Source organism: Lepus europaeus, chromosome 20, assembly GCF_033115175.1.
Source record: "Lepus europaeus isolate LE1 chromosome 20, mLepTim1.pri, whole genome shotgun sequence".
NCBI lineage: Eukaryota > Metazoa > Chordata > Mammalia > Lagomorpha > Leporidae > Lepus > Lepus europaeus.
This window is the reverse complement of record NC_084846.1, coordinates 41,896,146-41,919,130: the sequence shown is the minus strand read 5'-3', so window position 1 is coordinate 41,919,130 and position 22,985 is coordinate 41,896,146. Positions and strand designations below refer to the sequence as shown.

At 43.7% G+C, this 22,985-nt stretch overlaps 2 protein-coding genes across 4 annotated transcripts in view; one reads left to right on the top strand and one right to left on the bottom strand.

Moving 5' to 3' along the window:
• The window catches only part of SUGCT (succinyl-CoA:glutarate-CoA transferase), an 810,507-nt gene that overhangs the window by 751,048 nt on the left and 36,474 nt on the right, over positions 1-22,985 (bottom strand). For all 3 annotated transcript variants that reach the window (XM_062178190.1, XM_062178188.1, XM_062178189.1), the window contains exon 6: positions 8,147-8,267. In XM_062178190.1, the coding sequence (XP_062034174.1) occupies positions 8,147-8,267 (121 nt within the window). The remainder of the gene's footprint in view (positions 1-8,146; positions 8,268-22,985) is intronic.
• LOC133749103 (high mobility group protein HMG-I/HMG-Y-like) lies at positions 15,640-16,203 on the top strand. The gene has a single exon (XM_062178257.1). The coding sequence runs from the start codon at positions 15,832-15,834 to the stop codon at positions 16,120-16,122; it is 291 nt and encodes a 96-aa protein (XP_062034241.1). The 5' UTR covers positions 15,640-15,831; the 3' UTR covers positions 16,123-16,203.

Here is a 22,985-nt window from a genome sequence, read left to right as displayed (position 1 = left end):
TCTCATCAGTAATAAGGCCAACATGAGAGTGAGAACACACTATTTAGGCTAGGACAGCACTGACGAGAGAGTAATAGCACTGGGAAACATCAGGATAGTCTAGAATCCCAATTATAACATATGCAACAATGTTAGACTGATACAATCAGTGTTATTAAATTATAAAAGATTATGAACAATAACAAGCTTCAAAAAAAAAATGAACCTTGCTTATAAAACACACAAGTTCATGACTCAGAAATGACTTTTGCTTCCAAAACAATCTGTTGAAATTTAGATTCCCTGATTAGTAAATTTCTTCATGACTTCCACCATTGAAAATGGTGAAATAAGTGTAAGAGAATGGCAGACATAATTCTGAAGTAGAGTTGTTCAGTGTCTCATAATCACAAAATCCATGTCATCATTTAATAGCGGCATATCTAGGTCTGGAAAGCATTGAGTTACTCAATAGTCAGTCAAAAAGTTTGAGTTTTAAACCTACCTGCTGTTAAATAGCTGTGTGGCTTTAGGTTCCTTAGTTATTATGGATCTGTTTCCTTATTAGGAAATACAGAACAAACTGTACAGATGTTATTCTAATGACTGTCAGGAGATAGGGATAGAAGGAATTAAAAAATATTTAAGAAGTGCTTTTTCATACTGCACATGCCTCTACCCATCACTCCCTTATTCTCCCATCTCTATCAGTGAAAAGCTTTATGATATACTCATTCTCTCCTTGGCTGCAAACTGCTACATTACTGAATCTTTCTCTGAGGCCTTTGACACATTAAAATGTTAATACAGGGGTGGGCAATAAGCCTAGTGGTCAAGATGCCCGCATGGAATAACAGAATTCTTGGGATAAATATCCAGCTCCAAACTCCTGCTTCCTGGAAGTTAGTGGTCATGGGAGGCAGTAGTAATGGACCAAGTAATTGTGCTCCTGTCACCATCATGAGAGACTTGGATTGAGTTCCCAGCTTCCAGCTTCAGCCCCAGCCCAACCATTGCACACATGTGAACAAACAGATGAAAGCATGTTCTTTCTCTCTCTCTCGCTCCCGCTCTTGCCCTCACTCTCACTCTAGCTCTCAAATAAATTATTTTTTTAAATTAATACAGAAATGTTAAGAAAATATATTGGGGCTGACACTGTGGCATAGTGGGTAAAGCCACCACCTGCAGTGCTGGCATCCCAAATGAACACCAGTTCGAGTCCTGGCTCTCTGTTATGGCCCAGGAAAACAGTAAAAGATGGCACAAGTCCTTGGTCCCCTGCACCCACGTAAGAGACCCAGAAGAAGCTCCTGGCTTCGGATCTGCACAGCTCCAGCTGTTGCAGCCAATTGGGGAGTGAACCAGCAGTTAGAAGACTTCTCTCTCTCTGCCTCTCCTTCTCTCTGAGTAACTCTGATTTTCGAATAAATAAATAACTCTTTAAAAAAAAAAGAAAAGAAAACATATAGATCCTCTACCAGTCATAAGTCAAGGCTTAGGAGAACATCTAACTCTAATCACAGTTATAATTGTGAAATTATAATTATGAATTATATAGTGCTATATATATATAGTGTGAGGCTTCTCAAATGATTTCACATCTCATTTAGCAGGATGATGTGATAAAAATATGACAAAAATCTTCACCCTTCTCAGAACATATGCCCTTTGCCATGTGACTTTGTAGCTCCTCCCACTAGAGTAGAGAACATTTCACCACCCATATGATTTGTTTTCACCAAATAAATGTTAGCAGATGTGATGTAAGCTGAGATTTTAAATGTGTTTGTCAGGGGTGAGCAATTGTCACACTGTGTTAAGCCAACATTTGGGATGCCTGCAACCCATATCAGAGTGCCAATTCAAGTGCCAGCTATCCCACTTTCCATCCAGCTTCCTGTTAATGTATCCTGGGAGGCAGCAAATGATGGCTCAAGTGCTTGGGTCTCTGCCACCAATGTATGAGACCTGGATGGAGTTCTAGGCTCCTAGCTTCAGTTTGGCCTAGCCCCGGCTATTATTGTCATTTGAGGAATAAATCAATAGATAAATAGATGAGATCTCTCTCTCTCTCTCTCTCTCTCTCTCTCTCTCTCTCTCTCTGACTTTCAAGTTCCAGGCTGGGGAACTGGTTTTCTACAAAGGACCATTTGGATATTTATAACCTCATTCATGAGCCATACAAAATTATCAACTTTAAAGATAGCCAGCTATAGATTTATTGGATTTTGAGTTCTTGCCTGTGGTCACCTTGGCCAGGGCCAAACAAAACAATTTTGTAGGAATATACAGCATGCAGGCTAAACATTCCCACACCTAAATAGATGAAAATAAATAAAGAACCATTTTTAAATTTAAAAAAACGATCTTATGGAATTGGACTTGTTCTGTTGCATTCCCACCTTTCATTATGAGAAGAACATGTACTTGGTAGGCACTAGTCCAAAGAGAGTAAGAATTGAAGAGCAGACAAACTCACAATTTGGAGTCAAACCTAATCTGCCTGTAACAGCTGAATCTTGGCTCACCACAGTCATGAGGAAAAGAAATAATAGTTTCTGTCATGTAAGATTTTCATTTGTTAGTTAAACAATATTTTCACAGTAGCAAAGTAACTCAGAAGATAATAATTTATCTGTATTAATATTTTAGATCTCTATATCTCCATTGGATTGCAAGATTCTAAGTAAAAGGGACCGGCATTGTGGCGTAGCAGGTAAAGCTGCCGCCTGCAGTGCCTGCATCCCATAGGCGCACCGGTTAAAGACCTGGCTGCTCCACTTCTGATCCAGCTCTCTGCTATGGCCTGGGAAAGCAGCAGAAGATGGCCCAGATCCTTGGGCCCCTACACCCGCTTGGGAGACCCAGAGAAGCTCCTCGCTCCTGGCTTTGGATCAGCACAGCTCAGCCATTGTGGCCATCTGGGGAGTTAACCAGCAGGTGGGGGGAAGATCTCTTTCTCTCTCTCTCTCCACCTCTTTCTCCCCCTCTCACTCCCCCTCTGCCTCTCGCTGTACAACTTTGACTTTCAAATAAATAAATAAATCTTTAAAAAAAAAAAGATTCTAAGTAAAGATCTCTCCCTCCATTGCACACAGAAATACTAATACAGACACAAAATAGAAACATGAATTACAGTTATCTAATATAGTACATCTAAAAAAAAGTCAAATCTAGTGGCAAACAGTCATCTACCATATACAGCACCTTTCTCTCAACCTGATTCAGCACAGAAGCTAATGATCACTCTGGCTGTTTATCTTATCTAAACTGATAATGGCTGTAGAGCAGGCATTTGACATAACAGTCAAGATGCCACTTGGGATGTTCACATCACGTATTGGGGTGCTGAGATTTGAGTCCCACCTGTGCTTACAATTCCAACTTCCTGCCAATGGGCACCCTGGGAAGAAGCCAAGGATGGCTCAGGTATTTGAATATCTGCCAAACATGGGAGACCAGGATTGAGTTTCTGGCTCCTGGCTTCAGCCTGACCCAGGCCTCACTGTTGGGAGCATTTGGGGAGTGAACTAGCAGGTGAAAGATCTCCTTCTGTCTGTCTCTGTCTCTCTCTGTCTCTCTCCCTTTCTCTTTCTCCATCTCTCTCTCTCTCTCTCCCTCTCTCTCTCTCTCTCTCCATGTGTGTGTGTCTGCCTTTCAAGCAAATAAATAATAAATGAATAACAATCAACCAAATACGCAGTTATACCTTACTTTATGATACCGCCACATAAACAATAACATGATGAAAAGCAAAGTATTCAATTTACTTGAATATACAGAAATAGAATTTTAGATAGTATTTTATGAATAAATATTTTTAAAGATATTTTTGTCACTTCTTATAGTAAATAAATATTTTCAGATATCTATTGAAGATAAACATTCTGAAATATAAAAAGGAAAGTTTTTCTTTAGCTCCTATTTAAATCTTTTAAATGCACTATTTCCTTTGTACCTTAGGAAAAGATCTACAGAACTCATACATCTGTGACAATAACTGAAAATTTACTTCATGGTATAGACTCTTTTTGTACCTTAAAACAACAACTGCTATATGCTGCTATGCACAAACTACAGAAGACATAACAGATAAGGCCAACTCTGTACTAACCCCAGGCTATCCTCTGATGTTTCTTTGGAAAATATAAACTTATTTATGATTTTCCCCTGTCCTGAAAAGTGGCACGCAGAGAAAATGGTAGTATTAAAACTCTTAAGTCAAGTTCTGATTATGTATTGATTCATTCAAGAAATTGCTGCTGAGCCCTGAGAACAACAGTCTGCAAGAGAAGTAGGGGAAACGGGGAAGAAAGACGCAAATGCAAGATGTGATAGAGAACTCCCACTGGATTTCAGGGACCAAGAAAGTCTGCCCAGAAGAAACGATATCCAAACGGAATCTAAAGGACAGCAAGAGAGTAACCAGATGTGGCAGGGGAACAGAGTTCCAAGCAATGAGAACATCTTGTGGTAAAAACTCTTAAACAGGAGAAGGCATAACAAATTTAAGAAATACAAGTAACTGAGATCTTTACACACCTTATACCTTTCTGTTTAAGCTGCCTGTGATTATAAGTTTAAACTGTCTAGGAAAATAAGCAATTTCTGCTTTTGGCTTCCAGAAGGTTCCCCCATAACCTCATTGACAATTTCTCCTAAGTCTTCACAATGTCCTTGCCAATTTCCAAGCATCTCATCTAGAGAGGGCAGCAGGCTCAGCGACTTAGACTCTCTTTTTTTCTACCTACACTCACACTCAAAAGGACTTCATCCAGGCCTCAGATACACTCATAACTGTGAAATTTACACCTCCTCTGAACTTTTGACTTTTAGTTCCAATCCCTTACTCTGTTTCCACTTCATTATTTAAGCAAGATACATTCAAAATCTAACTCTAGACATTTTCCTCATCAAAACTTCTGTCTAGTCCTGTTCATCTTAGTAAACAGTAATTCCATTCTTCTAATTGCTCAGGCTAAAACCTTTAATACCATCCTTAATTCCACCTTTTATCTTATTCTTATATAGGAGGACACTTCAAAAACTTCATGGAAACCTAGAATTAAAAGATAACTTTATTTTGGTACAAGCGATTTTTGAAATCCATCTATAGTTTATTCATAGTATGCATTTTCTATGAAGTTTTTGAAGATCCTTTTTATGCATGTATTTCAAAAATTCTGCACCAAAGTAACCTTATCTTTTAATTCCATTTTTCCACAAACTTTTTGAAGTTCCTTGTGTAATAAATCTGAAAATCCTATCCACTTTATCTTGAAAATACATTCAGAATCATATTATTCTTCTATTGCATGTACTCTTGCACCTTAATTCAAGCCACCATCAAATCTAGCCTGAATGTTTCCATTGCTTCATAAATGTTTTTATGCTTCTGCCTTTGTCCTCTACTATCAATACTGAATACAGTAGCTACAGAGATCCTTTCAAAAGTACATCAGATCTGGGCCAGCAATGTGGTATAGCAGGTAAAGCTGCCTCCTACAATGCTGGCATCCAATATGGATACCAGTTCATGCTCTGACTGCTATACTTCCAATCCAACTCCCTGCTAACAGACTGGGAAAAAAAAAGGAATATAACCCAAATTCTTGGGCCCCTGCCACCCACGTGGGAGTTCCAGATGAAGCTCCTGGCTTCAGCCTGGCTCAGCCCTGGTCATTGTGGTCATCTGGGAAGAGAACCAGCAAAAGGAAGACCTGTGTGTGTGTGCATGTGTTTTACTCTGTGTGTGTGTGTAATTCATACTTTCAAATAAATAAATACATCAGATTGGGGCCAGTGCTATAGCATAGCAGGTAGAGCTGATGCCTGCAGTGCCAGCATCCCATATGGGTGCCAGTCTGAGTCCCGGCTGCTTCGCTTCCTATCCAGCTCTCTGCTATGGCGTGGGAAAGCAGTAGAAGATGGCTCAAGTTCTTGAGCCTTGTACCCAAACGGGAGACCCAGAAGAAGCTCCTGGCTCCTGGCTTTGGATCAGCACAGCTCTGGCCATTGTGGCCAGCTGGTGAGTGAACTAACAGATGGAAGACCTCTCTCTCCCTCTACCACTGCCTCTCTGTAACTCTCTGCCTTTCAAATAAGTAAAATAAATATTCAAACAAAATACATCAGGGGGCAGGTGCTGTGGTGTAGCGGATTAAGCCTCCGCCTGTAGTGCCAGCATCCCATATGGATGCTGGTTCGAGTCCCAGTTGCTTCACTTCCGATCCAGCTCTCTGCTATGGCCTGGGAAAGCAGAAGAAAATGACCTTAGTCCTTGGGCCCCCTGTATCCATGTGGGAGACCCAGAGGAAGCTCCTGGCTCAACTTCAGATCAGCACAGCTCCAGCTGTTGTGGCCAATTGAGGAGTGAACCAGCAGATGGAAGATCTCTCTCTCTCTCTCTCTCTCTCTCTCTCTGCTTCTCCCTCTCTCTGTGTGTAACTCTTTCAATTAAATAAATAAATCTTTTTAAAAAATACATCAGATTATATCATTCCATTCAAACCCCTTTATTAGTTTACAACTTCATTCAAAGTAAAAGCTAAATCTCTTAAAATAGCTCATCGGCCTTTTATACTCTTGCTAATCAACACTGCCCTGATTTTCCTCCTATTCCATTCTCCCAGATCAACCTGCTTCAGCCAACCTGGCATTGCTGGTCCTAAGACACACCCAGCATATTGTTGCCTCAGGCCCTTTGTACCCAGTGTTCCACTTGCCTGAAACCCAGTTTGCCAATCTCTATATGGTTCATTCCTTTACATTATTCAGGCCTCTTACCAAATACCACCTTACCAATGAAGCCATCTCTTACCTAACAGTATGAAATTACTGCCTCTCAACCCATCCTACCCCCACTTCTATCCCTGACTTTTCCTCTTTAGCCCTTATTACTACCAGATTCAATTACAAAAAGAAAAGAAAAAAAGAAATGCTATGTCCCTCACCTAGAATATAAATCTCCTAGAGAGTATAGTTGAATGTTTGATTCACTCCTGCATCCCAGAATCACAGGATGCTACCTGGAAAATCATAGACCTTCAGCAAACATTTAGTAGATGAATGAATAAAAACTGAAAATACTAAGAATTTTGGGACTGGCGCTGTGGCGTAGTGGGTAAAGCTGTCGCTTGCAGTGCTGGAATCCCATATGGGCGCCGGTTTGGGTCCCGGCTGCTCCACTTCTGATCCAGTTCTCTGCTATGGCCTGGGAAGGCAGAAGAGGATGGCCCAAGTCCTTGGGCCCCTGCATCTAAGTGGGAGACCCAGAAGAAGTTCTTGACTCCTGGCTTCTTATCTAGGGAGTGAACCAGTGGATGAAAGGCTCTATTTCTCTCTCTCTCCCTCTCTCTCTCTAACTCTGCCTTTCAAATAAAAAATAATAAATTAATCTTAAGTTAGAAGATGGCCCAAATCCTTGGGCCCCTGCACCCATGTAGGAGTCCAGGAAGAAGCTCCTGGCTCCAGATCGGCGCAGAATCCCACCATTGTGGCCAACTGGGGAGTGAACCAACAGATGGAAGACCTCCCTTCTCTCTCTCTCTGCCTCTCCTTCTCTCTCTGTGTTACTCTGACTTTCAAATAAATAAATTATAAAAAAAATACTATAAATTTTTCTGACAAAACTATTAATTTAACTGTCATTTTAAAAGAAACACTCTTTTGTATTTTATCCTTATCCAAAACGTATGTATACTTCCCTCACCCCTTATATAAGAGGTTTACTGGCAAGGGCTGGACAACTGAGAGAATTCACAGTGCTCTTCTCCTTTCCTTGGCTTAACACTTCAGAATATATGAAGTAATACATTGGGTTCTCTGTTACTTTAAAGCTGATTAATTTTTCATACATAATTCACCTATATATGAATTAATAACAGCATTTTATAAACATGTGTAAAGCATCAATATAAAAAATTGGTGAAACCTTGAATTAGCAAACAATTCAAAGATGAACTGCAAATTGCTTATGTATTTATAAAAATGTTTATTTAGGTTAATGTTCCTTAGTAGATAAAGTTTGGAGGTCTAATTGCTTAGGGGGAAAAGAAGCTGAATCACTTCAAGAAAACCAGTACCAGCAATAAATTTTTTACAGAAGTAAGAAAATACAGAAATTCTATGTCTACTCGTAGAGAAGGGTAACGGGATGAAATACCTGTGATGGAACAGTAGATGATGTGAGGAGCAATCCTGTCTATAGCTTCATAACCCAGGCCCATTGCAGACAGTTTGCCAGGGACATAGTTTTCCACAAAGACATCACAAACAGCTGCAAGCTGAAGGGAGAGGTAAACATGAGTCAGACTTCTTAAGGGAAGTTAAGAAACTTTCAGCAAATCCCAAATCACAGAATTTTAATTTCAGTAAACACAATTGATGCTCACTCTATAATACTCCAGAAAGTCACAGGACAGATGAAGTAGAATTAGATAAATATATAGATGTTTTCCTTTTTGTAAGATTTATTAATTTATTTGAAAGGCAGAGACTTACAGAGAGAGGGGGAGATGTTCTCTCCTCTGATTTACTCCCCAAATGGCCACAAGGGTTAGGGATGAGCCAGGCCAAAGTCAAAAGCCTGGAATTCCATCAGGGTCTCTCATATGGATGGCAGGGACCCAAGTACTTTTGTCATCTTTTGTTGCTTTCCCAGGAGCATTAGCAGGGAGCTGGATCAGAAGTGTAGCAACCGGGACTCAAACCAGGACTCATAACGGGATTCCAAACATCACACGCCACAGCTCTGGCCCCCGGACGCTTCCTTTTCAGAGTTTTAAACGTATTTAATGAATCATTGTTGCTTTCTTTTTCAAACCATTAAACTATAGCACAGTGAACCAGTAAGTATAAAGAAGACCTGGATCTGAGTCCCAGAGCACTGCATTAGGAATTAGAGGAAAAAGAACCATTTTTTTTCAAAATTTCAGTTACAATTGCCTATCTTTTTTTCTTTGAAAAAACATATTTGGGCCGGCACTGTGGCTCAATTGGCTAATTAATCCTCCACCTGCGGCACCAGCACCCTGGGTTCTAGTCCCAGTTGGGGCACTGGGTACTGGTCCCGGTTGCTCCTCTTCCAGTCCAGCTCTCTGCTGTGGCCCTGGAGTGCAGTGGAGGATGGCCCAAGTGCTTGGGTCCCTGCACCTGCATGGGAGACCAGGAGAAGCACCTGGCTCCTGGCTTCGGATCGGCATAGCGCCAGCCATAGCGGCCATTAGGGGAGTGAATCAACGGAAGGAAGAACTTTGTCTCTGTCTCTCTCTCACTGTCTATATCTCTCTCTCTGTCTAACTCTGCCTGTCAAAAGAAAAAAAAAAAGAAAAATCTTTAATTCTATTTTTCCGCAATTTTTTGAGAGACAAACAGAGAGCTCTATCCTCTGTTTGACTCCCCAGATGTCTGCAATGTTCAGAGAAAGTCCAGGTAGTTAGGGGCTGGTAACTAAATCCAGGTCTCCCACATGAGTGGCAAGGACACAACTACTTGAGCCGTCACCTGCTGCTTTCCAAGATCTGCATCAGCAGGGATCCGAAATCATGAGCCACAGACAGGACTCAGATCCAGTTACTTCAGTATAGGATGCAGGTAGCCTAACCAGCATCTTAACTGCTATGTGAAATGCATACTTCTGAATACCTTTCAAGATCCTGGCAGCAGGGGGGTGGGGGAGAGAGAGAGAGAGAGAGCAAGTGAGAGCAAGCACAACAATCCACTGGTTTACTCCCCAAATGTCCATAATGCCAAGGGTCGGCTGAGACCAAAACTTGGGAGCCAGGAACAAAGTCCAGGTCTGCCATTTGAGTGGCAGGAATCCAATTACCTGAGCCATAACCTGCTGTCTCCCAAGGTTTGTATTAGCAAGGGGCTGGAACAGGAGCCAAAGGCAGGTATCAAACCCAGGTACTTCAATGAGGTTCTTGGGCATCTTGATTGAGACCAAATACCTGCCCCAGGGTCTTTTTAAAAGTCAAAGCAGGTGATTCAAGATGGCAGAATAGGGAGGGAGCTTACTGCTCTAGCACAGGCGAAGATAGTTAAAAAAAAAAAAAAGTGGAGAGAGTGCAATCTCAAGGAAGAGTTAAGGAGAAAACTGTAGTGAAAACTCCACACAAGTTAGAGGGATGCTGTGGATTTATGTGGAGGGTGTGGACACACAGCACAAACATGGACGCAACATAGGACCCCAGCAGCCAAGAGCCCCAGCACCAGATTTGGAGAATGAGGTAAGACCAGCCTGCAGCAGCCTAAGCCACTGGCAATAAAGCTGCAGGGAAAGCCTAGCTTAAGTCCAGCTTGGAGCCCTGTGGAGAACCATGTATCTACCAACCCAGAGAAAAAAAAGGGGGCACATTTCTCTCTCCCAATCACCCAACAATGGCATCCTGTAAGTAGCTGAGAGAGGACAGGCACCATTTTGGACATATGTAACATCGGTGCCATCTTGGGTGGGCACACCCAGCAACCAGCTGAGAGGAGAGGAGAGGAGAGGAGAGGAGACACTTGAGCCTGGCTGGAAGAACTGACAGGGGGCTGGGAGACCACATAGTACTGTGAGGTGTCCCCAACCTCTGAGCACATCACGGGCTCTGTGGCTTAGGCTAACTGGGCAAAGCACCCTCAGGCAGCTAGCTCTGGGAGCATCTCTGCCTCTCTGTGGATGGGACAGATTGTCAGGGGAGTCGATCCTTGGCATCCCATGATGCGGGAGCCTTGTGTACTGGAAACACTGGTTGTATGGGAGAGATCAGGGTGTGGCTCCTCATGCTCAGGGCTCCCTGATTGCCTGGGGAGGGTCACTGCTGCAGGATCAGTGCTCACACTGAGGACTGCACGGATTTTCTGTGTGATTGATTCTTGTGGCAGCGCAAATGAATATTACACCCACTGGGGCTAGCGCTCAGGTATTGGTCACCTTGTAGGAGAGCAGATGAGTGTGAGATCATGCCAACAGAGCTGATCAAACCCTCCCATCTAATAAGAAAAACAGGGATTTACCACACCCAACTTGGGTGCCACCCTGGACACTCCTCTCACCCTGGGACACTGAACAGAGCTCCCTGGCCACAACCAACACACCTCTGGGTATTCATTGAAAGAGCAGACACTCCATTAAGCCACAGAGGAATAGTCCAAAGATAAAAGCTATTATAGAGGGGAAAAATGTATCTCCACAAATGCCTAAAAATAAATGCAGAAATTCAAGAAATAAGAATAAGGAATACAACATGACACCCCTAAAGAAACACAACAACACTTCAATACTAGAACATGAAGATGAAGAGATTGATGAAGTGCTGAAAATGGAATTCAAAAAATTGTGGGATTAGTCAGAAGTAATCAGAAGCAAATCCACAAATTAAAGAAATCCATGTATGACAAGAATGAAAATTTTTCCCATGAAATTGAAGTGAAGAATTCAATAGATCAAATAAAATGCAATGGAAAGCCTTAAACAGACTCTGTGAAGCAGAAGAAAGAATATCCAAGTTAGAAGAGAAACTTCTGGAAATTTAACAATCAGACCAGAAAAAAAATAATAATAAATAAATAAGAAAAAAATAGTATTGGCAACTTATGAGATACTATCAAACAATCAAACATATGGGTCATAGGAGTTCCTGAAGGCATGAAAAAAGAGAATGGATTAGGTCTTTTGAATGAAATAATTACAGGAAACTTCACAATTTGGAGAAAGAAAGGGATGTCCAAGTACAGGAAGCACACAGAACTCCCAATAAACATGACCAGAAAAGATCTTCACCACAACACATTGTAGGCAAACTCTCCACAGAAAAACATAAAGAAAAGATTCTAAAATGTGCATGAGAGAAATGGAAGATTACTTTCAGAGGATCTCCAATTAGACTCACAGGAGACTTCTCATCAGGAACCATACAGGCTAGAAGAAAATGGCAAGATATATTCTAAATCTTAACAGAAAAAAACTGTCAACCCAGAATACTACACCCTACAAAGCTCTAATTTATGAATGAAAGTAAAATAAAGACTTTCCATAACAGAAATTGAAAGAATTTGTCACCACACATCCAGCCTTGCAAAAGATGCTTAAGGATGTGCTACACACAGAAACACAGAAACATCTTCACTATCAAAGAACATGAAGGCAGAAATTCTCCCAGTAAAAGTACAAAGCTGTGGCATAGTAGGCAAAACCTCCGCCTGCATTGCTGGCATCCCATATGGGCGCCAGTTCGAGTTCCTGCTGCTTCACTTCTAATCTAGCTCTCTGCCATGGCCTGGAAAAACAGTGGAGAATTGCCCAAGTCCTTGGGCCCCTGCACCCATGTGGCAGACCCAGAAGAAGCTCCTGGCTCCTGGCTTCGGATCAGTGCAGCTCCAGCCATTGGGCCATTTGGGGAGTGAACCAGGAAGACCTCTCTCTCTCTCTCTCTCTCTCTCTCTCTCGCTTTCTTTCTCTCTCTCTCTTGCTCTCACTCTCTCTCTCTCTACCTCTGTGTACTCTGCCCTTCAAATAAATAATTAAATCTTTAAAAAAAAAAGTACAAAGAAAATCCAAAGTAAATAATAGCAATATTTATCGAAAAATGGTAGGGCAAAGTCATTACTTATCAATAGTTCCCTTGAATGTAACTAGCCTCAACTCTCCAGTTTAAAGATACAGACTGGCTGAATGGATTAAAAAACAAAATCTATCTATTTGTTGCCTACTAGTAACACATCATCAACAAAGATACACGCAGACTGAAAGTAAAGGATGGAAAAAGATATTCCATGCTAACAGAAATCAAAAAACAGCTGGCTTGGCCATCCTAATATCAGACAAAATAGACTTTAACACAAAACTGTTAAAAGAGGCAAAGAAGGTGAAAGATTTATACAATCTGAAGAGAAACCAGAGTAGAAGGGCACTATGTAATATTAAGGGATCAATTCAATAGGAAGATGTGACTATAGTAAATATATATGCACCCAATACAGGGCATCTGGCTATTTAAAAGAAATATAAATGGATCTAAAGGGAGACATAAGACTCCAATAAAATAGTAATGGGGGACTTCAATACCCTACTTTCAACAATGGACAGATCAACTAGACAGAAAATCAGTAAGGAAACAACAGAGTTCATTGAAAATTTAGAACAAATGGACCTAACAGATATCTACAGAACTTTTAATCCTATAGTTGCAGAATATATTCTTCTCACTAGTGCATGGAAACTTTAACTAGATAGACCACGTGCTAGGCCATAAAAAACTGAAATTACATCATGCATCTTCTCAGACCACAATGGAATGAAATCAACAACTCAAAAACTTCCAGAACATATGCAAACACATGGAGACTGAACGTCATGTGTCATAAAAAAAATCAAAAGAAGAAATCAAAAATTTCTGGAAGTGAATGAAGATGACAATACAACATATCAAAATTTTTGGGATATAGCAAAAGCAGTGGAAAGTGAAAAATGTATAGCAATTGGTGCCCACATCAAGAAATCAGAAAGGCACCAAATAAATGAGCTATCAATGCATCTCAAGTATCTAGAAAAACAGCAAACCAAAACCTAAACTAGTAGGAGAAAAGAAACAAATATTATTAGAGAAAAAAATAAACAAAATTGAAACCAAAAAAAGTACAAAAGATCAGCAAAATGAAGAGCTGGTAATTTGATAAAATTTCATTTATTTATTTATTTTTAAAGAGTTATTTATTTATTTGAAAGAGTTACACAGAGAGGGAAGGAGAGGCAGAGAGGCAGAGAGAGAGAGAGAAAGAGAGAGAATCTTCCATCCGCTGGCACACTCCCCAGTTGGTCGCAATGGCCGGCCATAGCTGCACGGATCCAAAGCCAGGAGCTTCTTCTGGGTCTCCCACACAGGCACAGGAGCCCAAGGACTTGGGCCATCATCTACTGCCTTCCCAGGCCATAGCAGAGAGCTGGATCAGAAGTGGAGCACCCAGGACCCAAACCGGTGCCCACATGGGATGCCAGCACTGCAGGCGGAGGCTTCACCCACTACGCCACAGTGCCGGTCCCTGAAAAATTTTAACACCATTGGCCCAATTAGCCAAAAAAAGGAGAAAACCCAAATCAATAAAATTAGAGGTGAAAAAAAATATAACAGATACCACAGAAATAAAAAAAAAATCATCAGAAATTACTACAAAGAGCTGTATGCCAAGAACCTGCGAAACCTAGAAGAAATGGATAGATTCTGGACACATACTACCTACCAAAATTGAGCCATGAAGACATAAAATATCTAAACAGACCCATTATCAACACAGAAATGGAATCAGTAATAAGGACCCTCCCATCAAAGAAAAGCCCAGGATCGGATGGCTTCACTGCTGAATTCTACCAGACATTTTAAGGACAAACTCCAATTCTTCTCAAGCTATTCAAAACTATTGAAAGGGAGGCAATCCTCCCAAACTCCTTCTATAAAGCTAGCATCAGGCCGGCGCTGTGGCTTAACAGGCTAATCCTCCGCCTTGCGGCGCCGGCACACCGGGTTCTAGTCCCGGTTGGGGCGCCGGATTCTATCCCGGTTGCCCCTCTTCCAGGCCAGCTCTCTGCTGTGGCCCGGGAAGGCAGTGGAGGATGGCCCAAGTGCTTGGGCCCTGCACCCCATGGGAGACCAGGAGAAGCACCTGGCTCCTGGCTTCGGATCAGCGCGATGCGCCGGCCGCGGCGGCCATTGGAGGGTGAACCAACGGCAAAAGGAAGACCTTTCTCTCTGTCTCTCTCTCTCTCTCACTATCCACTCTGCCTGTCAAAAAAAAAAAAAAAAAAAAAAAAAGCTAGCATCACCTTAATTCCTAAACCTGAAAAAGATCCAAACAAAAATTCTCAAGAAAATACTAGCCAATAGAATCTGATAACACATCAGAAATATTATTCACCTGGAGCAAGTGGGATTTATCCCACGTATGCAGGGATGATGAAGAATTTTTTGAAATAAATAGTGATTGGGGTCAGTGCTGTGGCAGAGCAGGTAAAGCTGCCACCTGCAGTGCTGGCATCCCATATGGGCACCAGTTCGAGTCCCAGCTGTTTCAATTCCAATCCAGCTCTCCGCTATGGCCTGGGAAAGCAGCAGAAGATGGCTCAGGTCCTTGGGCCCCTGCACCCATGTGGGAGATCCAAAGAAACTCCTGGCTTCTGGCTTTGAATTGGCACAGCTCTGGCTGTTGCGGCCAACTGGGGAGTGAATCAGCAGATAGAAGACTTTCTCTCTCTCTCTCTCTCTCTCTGTGTGTGTGTGTGTAACTCTCAATTTCAAATAAATAAATAAATATTTTAAAAAAGAAAAAAAGAAATAGTGATTATGGTGGTGAATTTAATTCATGCTAATGAATTGAATACTTAAAAGAGAGTGGGGACAGATGGTTGGCATAGCATACCCTGTGAGGCAGCAGTTGAGGGCTCAGGTACTTGGGTCCCTGCCACCCATGTGGAAGACATGGATTTAGTCCCCAGTTCTTGGCTTCAGCCTGTCCTAGCTCTGCCTGTTGCAGGTACTTAGAGAGAGAACCAGTGAATAGGAGATTTCTCTCTCTTTGCTTTCAAATTAAATGAAAATAAATAAAATTCAAAAATTTTAAAGACTCGAAATGGAACTTTTAAAACTATATACTGTCCTCTAATTGGGACTCCGAGCCGGGGCTATTTCTGGCGCTGGCGCGGCTCCAAGAAGGCATCCGCATTCGCTACCAGCGGCGGCGGCGGAGCCAGGCCGGTCCCCAGCGCCCAGCACCGTCGCTCCCGGCAGCCCCGGAGCGCGCACCGCAGGCCGGCGGCCGAGCTCGCGCATCCCAGCCGGCGCTCTCGCACCTGCCCCGCAGAGAGGGAAGATGAGCGAGTCGAGCTCGAAGGCCAGCCAGCCCTTGGCCTCCAAGCAGGAGAAGGACGGCACGGAGAAGCGAGGCCGAGGCAGGCCGCGCAAGCAGCCTCCGAAGGAGCCTAGTGAAGTGCCAACACCCAAGAGACCTCGGGGCCGACCAAAGGGGAGCAAGAACAAGGGTGCTGCCAAGACCCGGAAAACCACCACAGCTCCAGGAAGGAAGCCAAGGGGCAGACCCAAAAAACTGGAGAAGGAGGAAGAGGAGGGCATCTCGCAGGAGTCCTCCGAGGAGAAGCAGTGACCGCGCCGAGCCGCCTGCTCCGGCATCCCAGGAGCAGCTTTCCTCTGGGACTGGACAGCTCCGCTCCGCTCCCACGGCCCCCGCCCTCCCCCAGGCCCCGCACCCCACCTGCGCCCTCCCCACCGCACACCGCAGCACACCACTTGCTGTAGGCCCCCGCCCTCCCAGGGGGGGCTAGCTGCCCTCTGGCCTCAGCTCCCGACCTGCCCTCCCGCAGCACATACTCGCCCGCCTGGACAAGGCTGATTCCCACTTAGCCGCACCCTGCACCTGCCATGACCCCGCTCCCTGGCCCGGTGGGAACACTGCTTTGTGGGCTCTTGGTTTGGGGGCCCTTTCTCGGCTCTACTGTTCCCTCTGGCTTCCCAGAGAGGGGCCTGAGAGGGCTCCCCTGGCCTTAAGGGGCCCAGGCCCCATCTCATTCTGACATGCACCACTCCAGTGCCCTGGCGGCAGCAGGTGTGGCCAATAGCCCCCTGGGACGCCCCAATAACCACAGTCACCAGGTGGGGCTCCCACCCCGTGTTCTGCTTTCCCTCACCTCACCAGGTCCCTGTCCGAGGATGGGCAGCCGCCTGCCCACCCTGCAGCCACTCTGGGATTTGGGTATTGCAGTTAGGTGTGCAACAGGGTCACCTGTTGTCCAAGTGAGGCCCAGGGTCCCTGTGGCAGCCGCCCGAGGGGGGCTGGGGCCGCGCCCACCCCTCCCTGCTTCTGCTGTAGGCCTGTCTCCCTCCCATGGGGCACTAATAACAAGGAGCTAGCCCTGCCCGCCCCCACCCCTCCTGCTCCGCCCCACCCCCCAAGGTTCTGGTTCCATCTTTCCTCTGTTCACAAACTACCTCTGGACAGTTGTGTTGTTTTTGTTCAATGTTTTGTTCTTAGACATCCCATCACCACTGCTGTCAGCGCCGAACGCTCCCCCCATTGCCCGCCTCTGTTCTGTCCGCATCCCTCCCCCGGGACAAGGGGGCTGGGGCGCAGCAGGCTGGGGCCCTGACACTCAGGCCCAGGGAAGGTGGGGCCTCACCCCTAGGGTGCTGCAGCAGAGCCAGGGGGCCCGTGTTTGTCCTGAAGGGTGTAGGAGCCGCCTTCTCCCCCTGTTCTCTTGGGGAGGGGGCAGCCATTTTATGTCCCAGCCTGGGGCTCCCCCTTTGGTTTCCTATTTGCAGTTACTTGAATAAAAAAATATCCTTTTCTGGAAAGGAAAAAAAAAAAAAAAAACTATATACTGACAGGGCCAGTGCTGTGGTGCAGCGGGTTAAAGCCCTGGCCTGAAGCACTGGCATCCCATATGGGTGCTGGTTCTAGTTCTGGCTGTTCCTCTTCCAATCCAGCTCTCTGCTATGGCCTGGGAAAGCAGTATAAGATGGTCCAAGTCCTTGGGCCCCTGTACCCACGTGGGAGACCCGGAAGAAGCTCCTGGCTCCTTGCTTCAGATAGGTGCAGCTCCGGCTGTTATGGCCATCTGGGGAGTGAACCAGCAGAAGGAAGACTTCTCTCAATGTCTCTACTTCTATCTGTAATTCTGTCTTTCAAATAAATAAAATAAATGTTTAAAAAGAAACTATATACTGGGGCTAGTGCTGTGGTGTAGCAGTGCTGGCATCCAATACGAGCACCAGTTCGAATCCCAGCTGCTCCACTTCTGATCTATCTCTCTGCTATGGCCTGAGAAAGCAGTGGAAGATGGCCAAAGTCCTTGGGTCTCTGCACCCATGTGGAAGACCTGGAGGAAGCTCCTGGATCCTGGCTTCAGGTCAGGTCATGGGGAGTGAACCAGTGGATGGAAGACCTCTCTCTCTCTGCCTCTCCTTCTCTCTGTGTGTAACTCTGACTTTCAAATAAATAAATAAAATAAATCTTTTAAAAAACTATATATTATTCCTTAAAATGAATTTTAAACCCTGTGAGGTATTTGTATTCTTATATTACTATAAAATCCTGTATCATATCGCCATTCAAATAAGTAGCCAGATAGATTACAAATGTTTCAATAAAACAAGCAAATAAATGTTAACAAGAAGTTATACTAGTATAAAAGTATTAATAATAAGAGAAAAGCAGATTATATATGTTTTTTGTCAATGATTAGTTATGCTATTAGAAAATATTCAAAATATATTAAGTAACAAAAAGGCAAATTACATGTAAATAATATGCATGGTATTATGAGGATACAAAGGCATAAAAGAAGGTTTGATATGATTCACTAAAATAATAGTCTAGGGGTTTTGCTTCTCTTGTAGCCCCCCTCTATGCTGTTCTTGCAGGTCTTTGACTCTAATATTAAATCTTGCTTTTAAACCTTTAAATCTCACTTTTCTCTTTGTCTTGTGCACCTGGAAATTCTTCTTCCATCTGAGACAAAGAACCAAGGTAATAATAATTTCTCTGCCACTGTTTGCCCATAACATTTTGGTGCTGTGGCTCGGATGGCAACTCCAATGTGACACAGATCTCACTCAAGTTCAACCCCAGCCAGCACTGGATCATCCCGCCAGACTGGTGAGCAGGCAGACAGCTCTCCTTTTTTATTCTGGCTTCCTTCCTCAGACATTAATTTGTCATGAGACTGGGCACAGTTTGTAGCGAGGCCATGGGCTCCAGGCTCCATGACTCAATGAATTTTTCCTTGACCACAGATTCTGACAAAATCTCCATCTCTCTGCTCCTCTAAGTGCTTCCTGTACTTCTCCAGGTCTCCTAGATTCTTACAAATTCGATTTCCTGGTCCCATTAGTGGGTATTTCCTAGACATTTTGACAATTAGTTCTGTTAAAGTTTAATCATCCTGCTTGCAGACAGGTAGCTTTTCGATCTAGCCCATCAAGTCCCCACGTGGCCTGAACTTGTATAGACAAGTCTCAGCATATCTCTGATATTCCTCATCTTTCTTCTCTTTTGTGACCCTCTTTTGGGTCACTTCTGTCTGGTCCTTCCTGTGTGGCATATAGCTTAGAGGAGGTTTACTGGTGAGAATTTTATTCCCCCACTCTGTTTCTTTGTCACCAGCCTAGGTAGGAGCCAGGACTGGCACTCTTTTACCAAACTCCAGCTTAAAAACACCTCTGCTAAGGCTCTCATCATGAAGGCTCATTGTTGAAATCAGGCCTATTAGACAAGACTCAAGGTTAAGAGGCATAGAACAACTATGTTTCCTTATGTATAAGAATAAAGCAAGAGTATATATTTGACCAGGCAGAGGCCCAGTCTAAGCACACCACCAGTAAGGGAACTGATCACTCCCTGCATGTGCTATTCTGACAAATCCATACTCTAGGCTATAAGCATGGAAGCTGAGCGAGAGTGGGTGACACGTGCTAACCCCACCCTCACCTTCCTCTCTTCCCTGTGGGCTTCAGTACACAACTGGATGTCACATGCAGCGAGAGTTTTGAGAGATGTCTCAAACCTAGGAGACATAAGACCTAAAGTACACTTCCATTTTTATGTTCTCATTCCAGCCAGGAGACAAACCATCTACTTTGAGATCTTTTTTGACCCCCCTGAGCTTACAGAAAAATGCCTCATCCTTTCTGCACTACCATCTGGCCTCTTACAAGGTTGCGGATGGAGAAGTTAGCCTAAGTGAGTTGTGAAAAGTGCCAACCCCTCTACTGTGACTCCCCATCTCAGAACTCTGTCTCCTAATTGGCCTCCTGCCTCTATTACCCTGCAGGTGCTCCAATATGCATTAAATTCTTTTCCAGCACATCACAGAGCCCTTGGGTCTATTCAGTGAACCACCAGGGTTCTTCTGTTATGGCATGTGACCTGTTGAGATTTTAATTCCAGCGGAGGAGAGTTTTTATCAGGTGACTATTGCCCCCATTGTTTTAATTTTGCCTGGAGGTTTCTAGGCAAGAATCTTTAAGACTGGTTTGACTAACAGCCTCACAATTAGACACTTCTAGTACTGGTTTTTGGTTTTTGAGTATGTTTTTTTCTTCCAGCCTGCCCTTTTTTTTTTTTTTTTTTTTTATTTTGGACAGGCAGAGTGGACAGTGAGAGAGAGACAGAGAGAAAGGTCTTCCTCTTGCCGTTGGTTCACCCTCCAATGGCCGCCGCGGTAGCGCGCTGCGGCCAGCGCACCGCGCTGATCCGATGGCAGGAGCCAGGTGCTTCTCCTGGTCTCCCATGGGGTGCAGGGCCCAAGCACTTGGGCCATCCTCCACTGCACTCCCTGGCCACAGCAGAGAGCTGGCCTGGAAGAGGGGCAACCGGGACAGGATCGGTGCCCCAACCGGGACTAGAACCCGGTGTGCCGGCCGCTAGGCGGAGGATTAGCCTAGTGAGCCGCGGCGCCGGCCCCAGCCTGCCCTTTTCAAGGGGGCAGAAGCCTCCTTGTAGTAACTGCCCTCTATTCTATCACCTAGCAGATTCTCCTTAGGAATCTCTGGAGGGGTGCCCACCTGCTCTGGTGGATGCCCTCTCCCATTAAAACTAATATAATGGTGAAAAACCTCCAGTGGACTTCTTGTCCCTGGCACAACGGCCCCTAGCCTACAGTCATCTTTGAAACATATCTTGAAACTGCTGAACTTTTTGTTTCAGATACAGTCCCAAGTAGCTGACTGCTGACTAGTCATCGCTGGCCTAAAGTGGATTTTTTGGGGGTAAAGAGAAAAACAGACTCAAATTCAGTTAGAATTTAAAAAGATGTCTTTGGTAAATAACAATCTCATGCATGAGAATTTGGTTCAACTGTTAAATAGACATTGGGTTTAAAGAAATTTCTCTTTTGAATCTAGGAAGATCAATTCCTTTAAAAATATTGCTTTATAACTTGTTGAACTTGTTTTGCAACTTGGTTTATGGGTAATCAATGCTTGTTATAGCCCCCCCTTAAGGTGGACTTAACAATCTCTGGTTTAATATCAGATTTATAGCTAGAGGGTTTTGTTTGTTTGTTTGTTTGTTTGTTTTTGACAGGCAGAGTGGAGAGTGAGAGAGAGAGAGAGACAGAGAGAAAGGTCTTCCTTTTGCTGTTGGTTCACCCCTCAAAGGCCGCTGAGGCTGGCGCACTGCGCTGATCCGAAGCCAGGAGCCAGGTGCTTCTCCTGGTCTCCCATGCGGGTGCAGGGCCCAAGCACTTGGGCCATCCTCTGCTGCACTCCCAGGCCACAGCAGAGAGCTGGACAGGAAGAGGAGCAACTGGGACAGAATCAGGCACCCTGACCGGGACTAGAACCTGGGGTGCCAGCACCACAGGCGGAGGATTAGCCTAGTGAGCCACGGTGCCAGCCTTATAGCTAGAGTTTTACAAAAAGGATAGAATTCCATGTAAATGTAATTTTGACCTTAATTCAGAAAGAGGTATGATATAATATCCGTATCTTCAGTCATCTAGGTGTAACTGCTAAATGTAAATTGGGTAAAGCAAGTGAGATAAATGTGACTAAATATAAACTTTGGTATTCTTAGCAGCTTATATTCTATGGAAAAACTATTTAGGTTTGCTAACATGTTTTCATAAATTGGCCATATGAACATAGTACAACACTGCTTGGAAATAACTAAGGTTGAAATTCGATGTGTTATCTTATTTAGAAATGCTATGTTCTATTCTTTGACATAGAACTAGAATCTGATCCTCTATTAAAGCAATGAGGTTTTTGGAATACCTATATGCTAGTAAATTCTTTGAAATATTCTTAAAAATCTGTTTAAGGGCCCAGTGCTTTGGCATAGAGAGTAAAGCCCCCATCTGCAGTACTGGTATCCCATTTGTGTGCTGGTTCGAGTCCCGGCTGCTCCACTTTCAATCCAGCTCTCTGCTATGGCCTGGGAAAGCAGCAGAGGATGGCGCAAGTGCTTGGGCCCCTGCACCCGTGTGGGAGACCCAGAAGAAGCTCCTGGCTCCTGGTTTTGGATCAGCGTAGTTCCAGCCATTGTGGCCTACTAATGAGTGAACCAGCAGATGAAAAAACTCTCTTTCTCTTTATCTGCCTCTCCTTTTTCTGTGTAACTCTTCCAAATAAATAAATAAATCTGTAAAAAAAAAAATTAGTCTTTAAGACTAAGAAACAAAACAAAGTTACAAAGAGCCAAATCAGGGCTATAATGTACTTGCCTAATGATTTCACATCAAGATTCTTGAAAAATTTTCCTTATTTCATGAGGAATGAGCAGGAGCATTGTTCTGCTGGAGAACTTTCTGGTGTAGCTTTCCTAGGTGTTTTTCTACTGTAGCTAACTATCAAAACAGTCTCATCATGAGCAGATGTTATCATTCTTGGACCCTTCAGATAGCAACAAACAAAATGCCTTGAGCGTCCTAAAAAAACTATTGTTAGGACCTTTGCTCTTGACTGGTCTGCTTTTGCTTTGACTGGACCACTTTCACTGCTTGGAAGTCATTGTATTAATTGTGCTTTGTCTTCAATATAACACTGAATGCAACTATGTTTTATCTCCTATTACTATTCTTCAAATAAATACCTCATGATCTTGCTGAAAATATCCATTGAAAACTCTGTTCTTGCCTGCAGTTGATGTGGGCACAATGGTTTTGGCATCTAATGAGCAGAATGCTTGCTCCATTTTAATGTTTTCTATTAGAATTGTGTCAGTTGAACCAATGTCTATGGCTATTGTTTCTGCTGTTAAACGTGGGTCCTCTTCAATTAGAGCATAAACAAGATTTGGGTTTTTTCCTCACAAATAGATGTGCATCATCTGCTGCTGCAAGCTTCATATTCAACACTGTCTCATTCCTTCTTTTTTTCTTTTTTTTTTTTACTTTTTTAAAAAGATTTATTTATTTGAAAGCCAGAGTTACAGAGAGAGGGAGAGAGAGCTCTTCCATCCACTGGTTCACTCCCCAGGTGGCTGAAATTCCCCATTTGTAAACTGCTGAT

Bases quoted from the DNA above. Each gene is read 5' to 3' on its own strand.
- LOC133749103 (XM_062178257.1), top strand. From the start codon at position 15,832: ATGAGCGAGTCGAGCTCGAAGGCCAGCCAGCCCTTGGCCTCCAAGCAG.